Source organism: Drosophila innubila, chromosome X, assembly GCF_004354385.1.
Source record: "Drosophila innubila isolate TH190305 chromosome X, UK_Dinn_1.0, whole genome shotgun sequence".
Taxonomy (NCBI): Eukaryota; Metazoa; Arthropoda; class Insecta; order Diptera; family Drosophilidae; genus Drosophila; species Drosophila innubila.
In genome coordinates, this window is record NC_047626.1 from 15,498,661 (window position 1) to 15,509,317 (window position 10,657).

Sequence of the window (10,657 nt, forward strand, 5' to 3'; positions counted from 1 at the left end):
ACGTACATAAATACATACATATATACATACATAACAAAATATGTATTAATCATATTATTTCAGAATACAACAAAAAACAACTAAATTATCGCAATGAATATACTGTCAGCATTTAAAAGCATACCTTTTTATCAATATCATACAAGTAAATGAAATATAGAAATCATATATATATACATATTCTCATCGGGCCCATCGGATAATAATGTTTGCATTCCCTACCCTAGTATTGCCTTTGGCTTACCACTGGGAATATCCCATTACACTATCCATATGAAAACCTTTTTTTTGTTTTCCTTTTTTTTTTTGTATTATATTTGACGCGATTTTGGAAGAAATTTCTTAATATAAATTAACTTGTTTTAGCATTTGATTTGAGTTGTTTTCTCTGTGTAAATACATAAACCCAAATTGGATGATAGATTTGTGTATGATGAACCTATTAGAATACAGATGGAGATAAATTATGAGTATAAAATTGTATGTTTAGGCTGTTAAAAAGATATTCGATTATATAAAGAGAAAAAGATTAAGAAAAGGAACAAAAAAAATAATAACAAAGCAACAATAACGGACATTGACACACGCCTGTTGTCTTGGCCATGTACATACATACATATTGAAGTATTATTAAAACCATTAACTTATTATATTAAGCTGATTCTAAATAATTCTGAACAGTAAAATAGCTTCAGCAACGAGATGTACACTAGGAAAGTATTGCTGGTGCTTGAGAGGATACGGGCTGATCCTTTTATGCAGGCCAATTAACTCAGTTACATAGAGACACACACAAACACACACACACACACAGACACAGACACACATATATGTATGTATATATATGTATAAACGATTAGAGTAAATTATGCTTTTTTGATATTGTACAATGGCACAAATAGACGAATTGTGCGAAAGCAACCTCTTGATGCAGGCTTAATTGGATATGTGGCATGCGTTTATTATATATATATATATATAATTATATATACTTGTATTTCAAGCGAGATCTGAATATATATTATATATATATATAAATATCGAGAGACTTCCTAAAAACCATATACATAATACGTATGTAAAAACTAGTGGGTACATATTAGATAGAACATGACGTGACACAAAAATCTATTCACATACGAAAGGAAAACATAGAGAGAGAGAGAGAGAGAGAGAGAAAGGTGGAGGAAGACAGCGTGGTAGAAAGCGGGGAAAGAATAACATCATATGCATATTCATTAGTAACATAATGTTGCCTGCTTTACAGTACAGACAGTACACCTGATGATGGTCACGTTATATACCTCAAATGCATGTACAGATATTATTTTCATAACTTTTTTTTTTTTTTGCCAGAGAACAACTCGCCACCGAGATGATATTCATAGAAGTGTAGATTAATACATATATATAAATATATATTTTTAGTTTTCTATTAATTACAGTAACTCCTTAAATCCATTTAATATGAAAAAAATTCCAGTTCCCTGTGCTTGTTATAAGAAAGTAAACTAATACAAATAAACTTTTAGCCAAGTGATAATTTGTTTTTAGTGTATTCGAACTGTACTAGTAAGTTCTGAACGTAGCATTAGCTACAACGGCGGTTCTGTATCATACATAATTTCCCAAAATCCAAAATTCGTTTTATAATACCATATTTGAAAAAAATACAAGATACAAAAGAAATACAACTTTTTACACATTAAAGACGAGATCTGGATTACATATGTAAGTGAATTATATTAGCAATACTATGGTAGCTAATAAGGTAATTTTTTTTATTTAATTTTTTTTCTATGAATTTACACAATCCTGTAAAAATAGTTGAAAATAAATATAATTTAGCTAGATGTACGCTTATGATGGCAAATTTCGAGATATTTCGTTACATTTGTTTTGCGTCCATTTCAGAAATTAAAAATTATAATTTTCTCATTATATTTACATTGTTAACAAAATATTACAAGCGCTCGATCGACCAGAGCGAAAAGAATATGCCCCATTGTTCTACGTTCCTAGTCTCCTATCTAAAACATTTCATATAACAGTCCTATGGTTGGTTTAAGTTCTTTTAAGAACAAGATATCAGACTTGTTCACACAAAAAGTGTGAAGCACGAATGTTAATCTCGTATTTTTATGAAGATTACCACAATAATTGGATTTAAAAATTTAACTTGTTATTGGTAAAAAAAGAAATATGATAATAAAAACACTATATCGGTAAACCTAAAAATTAAAAAAAAAATCAGTATGCGTTTGAAAAACATTTTACTGATGAATTCAAGCATTTCTTAACCTATAGATTTTATTGGAATGTAGAACAAAGCGTTTCAATCTCGATTCACTTAAGAAACTAGTAAGTCTTTATACTGTTCATAACATCTGCATATGTTACGAGTACAGAATCAACATAATTGTTTCCTATTTAAAGGTCTGCAAATCTGATTGATTTGCTCAGAAAAAGAGGTAAGTAAGAGATTGGGTAAGATAAGTTTCGCAAGGGTTCGAGCGTTCATAGCGATCAATAGTTAAGCTCTCAGCTGACTAACTGAAAGTTAGTTTAACGTTAGATATATTTGGATTTTGTTGTCAAGTTCAAAAATTGCTCTAAGTTTATATATGTGTATTTAAATGCTCTATGATTACAATTAAAGTAGAAAGCAGTATCCACTCAGCTCATTGGCCTTGTGAACATTGGTAACAGTCTTTTTCTCGCAAGTATCTTTCATGGGATACACATTCACACTGAGAGCGTATTTTGTGTGTGCTCAAATTGAACTAGTCAAAAGCACAAGTTCCTATTTCAATCGTTCCGAAAGCTTTGTTATCGTTTTGCAAACTTCGATAGTCTAGCGCAGGAATTCAAGCCGAAACAAATATAGGTTACGGTTCGGTTCCGGTACGTACCGAAATAACTTTTGAAACATTTTAAAATTTTAAGATGTTTTATAATAAAAGAGATTTATATATATGACATCGAAGTAAACAGACCTAGGGCAACAAAATTTTTTTTTAGCGAATTTAAAAATATTTGAATGCAGAATGTATTCAGAGGCCAAATCACGATCAAAATGACATTCCGCTTGAAAATCGGTTCAGTTTTGAACAAGTTATGACAGTTTGAAGTTGGTCAGACTGCGGATTTAGCCATTTTACAAGTCCAAATTTTTGTTGAATTTCACATGATTTTTTACATAAAAATGAAAGGTTTTAGAATCAAGTTTAAAGTGTTGTTTTATACTAATTACGATATAAGGAGTTGATTGAAAGTGAAAACTTGAGATTTAAAATTTTGAAATTTCGAAATTTCAAAGGGGGGACCCTTAGCATCGAAATCAATATCTACTCGAATCTAGAGGAAAATATTTTTTTTTAACAATTTAATAAAATTTAAATGCAGAATAAATTAAAATGCCAAATAATATTTAAAATGACATTCCGCTTAAAAATCGGTTCAGTTTTGATTAAGTTGTGACAGTTTGAAGTTGGTCAGATTTCGGAGCTAGTCACTTTACAAGTCAAAATTTTTATCCAATTCTACATGATTTTTTACAAAAAAATGAAAGGTGTCAGAATCAAGTTTAAAGTGTTGTTTTATACTAATTACAATATAAGGAGTTGATTAAAAGTGAAAACTTGAGATTTAAAATTTTGAATTTTCGGAATTTCAAAGGGGGGACCCTTAGTATTGAAATTGAATTTTGGTCAAAAATAATTAAATTTTCTAAATGAAAAAAATTTAAATGCAGAATGAATTAAGAGGCCAAATCATGATCAAAATGACATTCCGCTTGAAAATCGGTTCAGTTTTGATCAAGTTATGACAGTTTGAAGTTGGTCAGACTGCGGATTTAGCCACTTTACAAGTCCAAATTTTTGTTCAATTTCACATAATTTTTTACATAAAAATGAAAGGTTTTAGAATCAAGTTTAAAGTGTTGTTTTATACTAATTACGATATAAGGAGTTGATTAAAAGTGAAAACTTGAGATTTAAAATTTTGAAATTTCGAAATTTCAAAGGGGGGACCCTTAGCATTGAAATTGAATTTTGGTCAAAAATAATTAAATTTTCTAAATGAAAAAAATTTAAATGCAGAATGAATTAAGAGGCCAAATCATGATCAAAATGACATTCCGCTTGAAAATCGGTTCAGTTTTGATCAAGTTATGACAGTTTGAAGTTGGTCAGACTGCGGATTTAGCCACTTTACAAGTCCAAATTTTTGTTCAATTTCACATGATTTTTTACAAAAAAATGAAAGGTTTTAGAATCAAGTTTAAAGTGTTGTTTTATACTAATTACGATATAAGGAGTTGATTAAAAGTGAAAAATTGAGATTTTAAATTTTTAATTTTCGGTATTTCAAAGGGGGGACCCTTAGCATTGAAATTGAATTTTGGTCAAAAATAATTAAATTTTCTAAATGAAAAAAATTTAAATGCAGAATGAATAAAGAGGCCAAATCATGATCAAAATGACATTCCGCTTGAAAGTCGGTTCAGTTTTGATCAAGTTATGACAGTTTGAAGTTGGTCAGACTGCGGATTTAGCCATTTTACAAGTCCAAATTTTTGTTCAATTTCACATGATTTTTTACAAAAAAATGAAAGCTTTTAGAATTAAGTTTAAAATGTGGTTTTATACTAATTACGATATAAGGAGTTGATTAAAAGTGAAAACTTGAGATTTAAAATTTTGAATTTTCGAAATTTCAAAGGGGGGACCCTTACCATCGAATTCGAATCTTGGTACAAAATATTAAAAATTTCTAAATGAATAAAAATTTAATACAGAATGAGTTTAGAGGCCAAGTCATGATCAAAATGACATTCCGTTTGAAAATCTATTCAGTTTTGATCAAGTTATGACAGTTGGAAGTTGGACAACTCCTTGACCTAGCAACTTTACCACCACCGTACCGGGACAAACGTATCGGAATTCGGCTCTTGACAGAGAATTTTCATTCAGTTACTGTTTCAGTTCCGGTACTAAAAATGAAACGGTTAGTTTCGGTTAACGGTACCGGTTCCGGTGTTATTCCCTGGTTTTGCGCCAGAACTGTTCAAAATAAAAGATTGTGTTGTTTCTTTATTTATTACACGGGTTGACGTTATTACAATAGTAGTTTATTGAGTTTGTTGTAGTTTTATTGTATCTCTTGCTATGTATATCTAAGTTGATGGCTTAAATGCTAAACTTTAGTACACCGCAATTACTTACACGGAGAGAAAAAGCAAACAGAACTGAGTATTGTTTTGAATTTTTCATTGCTATGTATGGTATGGTTTAGTATGGTATCATGTGTATTTGTTGTAAACCCGTGACGATGGAAAAAAAATGTTTCAAAAAGAAATGGTGAAAGAACTGTATATGCTAAGATTAACTAATATTAATTATAGACGACGTTGGCTATTTCTCGCGCCCTCGACATAATAAATAAATTATTTTAAAGAACTTCGAAGGTCTACTTTAACTTATGAATGATAAGGACATTATCTGCTTTATATATATATATAAAATGTTTGTTGTGTAGGGAACATTACATCCAGAGCTCGCCACTGCAGATTTCAAGCACCATCTTTTTGCGGAAGTATTCCATGTGCTCCTGTGAGAAGTTGAGCGGCTTGTTGCGTGTTATATACTCGGCGAACATGCAACTGAAGACACCACAATCGCTGCCATTTGTCTGTTGTGGTACATTTTGCACATTCTCAATCTTAAAATCACTGGTATCAAATGGCAGTTTACGTTTGTCCAGCGACTCCTCACGCAAGTACGTCTCCAGGGCGTTCAACACCATCTGGTTGGGCTTGCCCATTGAATCATAATAGCGAATTGTTTTATTCTTCATGTGAATAATGGCCATGCACCAATGGACACCGCCAACGTGAACTGGCACTGGAATAATATCCTTGCTGAATAGATCAACTTTGCGGGTCCAGCGTTTCACGGCGCTGTGACCGTTCTGCAAGAGGCGCGGTATGAAGAATGTGTTCATTGCATAAACACTTGGCAATTTTCCCTGCTTGTTCTGAGAACGATCGGTGATTAAATTCATATAGAAATTAATAATCTCATCGTTTAGCCAGCAGCTGCCTATCAGTGTGCGAATGTCATTGCGTGTTATGTTCAGACTGAATTTGGAAACAAGTACCTAAACAGCAAATAGAGAGAGATAGCGATATAGTGGTGAAGAAAAGAGACAGATAGATTCAAATTTAATTGCTTACCATTTGGGCCGGGCCATGGACAAGCTCATTGTAACGCTGTTGATGTTCTTCCGTGAATGGCAGAATTTCGGGCTCGGCATCCTCCGCTGTTAAAAACGAGTCCACGAGTAATATGCTTCTGCCAATGAGACGTCGCTTGGTCAGCTTTTCACGCAACTGTTGCTCATAGGAACGACGGTCTTCGGTTGTTTTCTTAGCTCTGTTTGGGACAACATTAGACATTAGACAGTTCCATTGGGTATGTGATCGGCCATACTTACTCCTCAAGAACTAATTGCTTGGCTAATTTCGACTGCTCATGGGCACGTGCACATTTCTCGTTAAAGACCATTGCATAGTTATCGTCTAAATATATGCATGTGCTTTGACGCTGCTGCAATGCCTTGGTCAACGGACGGGATATCAAAGCCGACGACTGCGCAACCAATTGCGATCTATGGCAAAACAACAAATTTAAATTAATGCTTATACAAATTATAAACATAGTTTTGACAGCATTTCACAATATTATATTCTAAACTGGGCTCCATATCAACAATGTATTATATTTAGAAGGCTTAAGTTTTCTTTAAAACAAAAAATTATCGAAGCATACCATCTGATTTGTATTCCCTAAAACTTCTTCTAAAAGGTTTTTACTTTAATATTATGACAGCAAATGTCACTTTGCTTTTCCCATGACGTTTTGCTTTCATTTCATTTTCAAAGCATCAGCAAACTGAACTCGTTTCGTCCATGGTGAAATTAATAATATTAATAATAATTTCAACGTCACTCTTATGATTCCAACTTTATAATTGCATCATGTGTGGGAGTAACTCACTTATTGGTAATGTTTCCATAATGATCGTCGTCCGTGATAGTAATCACCGGTTTTTCACAACCAAAACTTATGCCGGAGACGCTGCTGTCGATGTTGTAGCACTTGACAAGTTCTGGAGGCGGTTTCCTAGCAATTGCTGGTGTATGTTGTTGTTCATATTGGTTTCTTGATTTACTGTCTAACAGCTTGGAGTACTCGGAGCGGTTAAAATTAAATTGTGCACGTGGCTCCGGCTCTGGCTTGTTCTTAATGAGGCCGCGTAGCCAATCGTCGGCACTATCGCTGATACGCTGCAGACCTGGTGGAGTTGGCGGCTTCTCATTGCCACGAGCTGTGACGGAGCGACGAGGAGTTGGCTCATGCTCGCGCAGGGTAAGATTGTTGATTAGATTAATATACTGGTTACGCTCATTGCGCTGATCCTCCAACGCCAACAAATTGTCTTTGTTGGCACTCGAGTCATAAATGTGATTGGCATGACCATTTAAACGAGCCTCGGATGATGAGGGGCTGCTGGATGGACGTGGATAGTTCAGGTCACCTCCAAAACCATTTATACTATAGCGCACTGCATCCGAGTACAGTGGTCTGCTCGCCAAAGGAACGCGTCCAAAGTCACGCGACATCCCTGGCACATCTACGCCGAGTCGATCGGAAAACGCTTGATACATATTGCTCTCACTATGCTCCTGTTCCTCACAGTCGGAAAGATCGATTGCCGTTGTTTGATTATTGCGGACGCGGACTTGACGCGTCTGTGGCGCGCTGAATATCGAAAGACGCTTTTGGGGCTGACATTGCATTGCAGTATTGCTATCCTGATCCTTTCGCTGCTTGGGATCCGCCATGTGGCTGTAGTCATCCACTGCAAATATATATATGACAAGTTTTATAAGTTAGGTACAACCAATAAACAGAGACCCTGTACTTATACAGGGTTTATATAAATTATTAAATATATGTTATTTGTTGATTTGCATAATAAAATCTAAGTTAAGCTCTTTTTAATTTTTAGTCTAAATAAAAAAAGTTATAAAATAATAAGTAAATTTTAAGTTAATAAATTGAAAAAATAAATAGTCAGGGATTAAAATGTTAACCGGAACAGTTATCCGGTATTAATTGATTGAAATTGGAAACCGTAGCCGAGACATATGTAACTTTTTTATTGTACAGATAATAAAATAATAAATTCAATTCAATTATGATGTTAAGGTGTCGTTCTTTATATATATATCTTTTTTTTTAACATTAAAACCTTTTTTTAACAAGTAAGACATTAATATTTTTAATTTCATAAAATCATATCATGAACCGTTTGAATTTTTGCGATAACTGCAGAACATAAATTTCAGGTTTTAAAATTTTTAAGCCCAACTTATATTTGTTTTAACTAAGCTTAGACATTTTATAATGCAAAAATCACGAAAATTTTAAGAAATGCTTATTATAAAATTAATTTAAAAAAAAAAGAACTTTTAAGGTTTGCCCGATAAGTTTAATACTCTTAGGTTTGAGAAAATCTATGTATTCTTTCTTTTGATATTACAACTGACAACAAAGACAGTAATGCTGGAATTCGAATATATCAATGAAGGAAATATTTAAGAAAATAAAAGAATATTGTGAATTCGCACTGAGCAGTTATGAAAAATACTGCATTCAAAAATTTGTAATGTAAATGAATTTTACATTTTATCTTACAATAATAAAGACTGTCGTTAGCTTAGAATACATTTTAAAAACATTGATTTTTAAATCCTAATCTATGATTTGTAGTTTCTTATTATAAGCTCCATTTAATAACATTTCAGGAATTGGAATATTCTTCTTTGACATTTATATATATATATATTGTAGAGCAATTTTTAGCTACTTTATTCTGAATGAATTATAGTTGCTTGTTGGATCTAAATCCCTACTTAAAGTCATAATGCTCACCGTCATTCGGCATATATTTGGGAAATGTGTTATCCACTCGACGATATTTAATCAGACGTTCTGCTGTGGCTTCGTTGCTTCCACTTTGATGGCTAGAAGGGTTAAGGTAATAAATATATAAAATTTATATTACAAAATATATGAAATTTTCTTTGCATTACCAGCGCTTGCGGTTAGATTCAATTTCGTCGACAGAAGGATTGGATGAATCCTTGGCGTTGTTTCGTCCGGCCGGCAGAAACCAGTGACGAATCTTGCTTAACAGATCAAATCCCATCGAATCGTGATTTGAGATTGCGCTATCGATTTTGGAGGATACCGCAGTTAATATTTGATCGAGCTCGTTTAGCAGCAAAGCGGTATTGAATGCCGGCGATATTTCTTGACTTTCAGCTAACAGATAATCGCGTACATCGTTCAGTTTACGCTGCAGCAGCAGAATGTCCAACAGTCTGTCCGGTTGCAGATTCTCGAAGATCTCGTAAATCAAGTCCAAGGCACGTTGTATGGTTTCCAGACGTCGATCCGGTAATGATTGTGTTGGAGTGTTGAAATCAAGATTAAGCGTCTCACGCTGTTCCAGTTCAGTGATGGGAAATGTCACTGAATATTGTTGTGTGTAATCGTAGTCTACTTGTTGTCGATTGCAATTGTTTATGTTGTCTATAAGCAACTGCTGCTGTTGTGTATGTTGTGTAGATATTGAAGAAAATGGTCCAACACCGTTTGTCACATGAACAGCAGAATCACAACTATGCGGCAGCCCAATTCCGTTCACCATCGACAATGCATGTTCCGGATGCCAGTTTAGTCCGGTGGCCGCCACAGTTACTCGACTGGGCAGTATATTGGCTGCAATTTGCACACTGCCCTCAGTGTGCCAATAGGTGTGATGGACAAACTGCAAGTGTAAAAGAAAGATATAATAGCAAGAAACTTTAATTGCCAGTGTTGTCACTATCATTGTCACTGTCACTGTCGTTGTCATCTGTCGCCTTTAACATGGCCGCCGCCATTTGCGCGCCGCTTTTGCTGCGGCAATTTCACAACACACGCATTAAATGCAATGCATGCATGCAATGCATATGTTTTGTTTATCCAACACACAATTCTACAAATGGACAACATTTGCAATTGCCACGCGCACTTTATATTTATTTGCAAACGAACTTAATTGCCCAACAATTTAATGCCGGCTGACGCTATGCCGACGCCGACATTTTTGTAGTCTGCGCTATCAGCGACTTAAATGTGTTAAATTCGTGTATGCGTATTATTGCGTTGCTATTGATGCGTGCACTCACCTTATTTTTTATATCAATGGTAAAACACAATATTTAAAAATCTTAAAGTTTGTAATAAAACTTGCTTGACGAAATGAGCGTGCAGATGGGAAGACCGAGTTATCGATAGAGCACTACTGTATCGCAAAATATGTTAGCGATAACAAATATAATATTTTTGTTGGCACCAGTGCTGCCATATCATCCTTTTTCCGGACAGATTTGTCCCTTTTGAAAATGAATTTGCCTGAATTTTTCTGAAACATATTTAATTAATACTAAAAACATAGAATATTTATAAGAGTCCTTTCCAATTTTAATATATTTAACGGTCAAAAATTGACAACATCGCGGCAAAAACCGCAATAGCAC

The 10,657-nt window shown here is 33.9% G+C and overlaps 1 protein-coding gene across 2 annotated transcripts; it reads right to left on the bottom strand.

The window, feature by feature from the left end:
* Positions 1–5,083: 5,083 nt before the first annotated feature.
* Positions 5,084–10,406, bottom strand: LOC117793417 (sentrin-specific protease). 2 transcript variants are annotated; one of them, XM_034633728.1, is made up of 8 exons: positions 10,307–10,406; positions 9,164–9,903; positions 9,003–9,094; positions 7,062–7,926; positions 6,499–6,672; positions 6,239–6,437; positions 5,536–6,162; positions 5,084–5,502 (listed from the first exon to the last, which is right to left on the bottom strand). In XM_034633728.1, exons 2-7 carry the CDS (start codon positions 9,781–9,783, stop codon positions 5,548–5,550), a joined length of 2,565 nt encoding a protein of 854 aa, XP_034489619.1. In that variant the 5' UTR covers positions 9,784–9,903; positions 10,307–10,406; the 3' UTR covers positions 5,084–5,502; positions 5,536–5,547. The 2 variants fall into 2 exon arrangements, with proteins under 2 accessions (XP_034489619.1, XP_034489618.1); XM_034633727.1 differs by having other exon boundaries at positions 5,084–6,162.
* Positions 10,407–10,657: the final 251 nt, after the last annotated feature.

Bases quoted from the DNA above. Each gene is read 5' to 3' on its own strand.
- LOC117793417 (XM_034633728.1), bottom strand. From the start codon at position 9,783: ATGGTGAACGGAATTGGGCTGCCGCATAGTTGTGATTCTGCTGTTCAT. The intron at 6,673-7,061 runs GTGAGTTACTCC...GTTTTGCCATAG, and splicing joins TATGGAAACATTACCAATAA to ATCGCAATTGGTTGCGCAGT. The intron at 6,438-6,498 runs GTAAGTATGGCC...TGTCCCAAACAG, and splicing joins AAGCAATTAGTTCTTGAGGA to AGCTAAGAAAACAACCGAAG.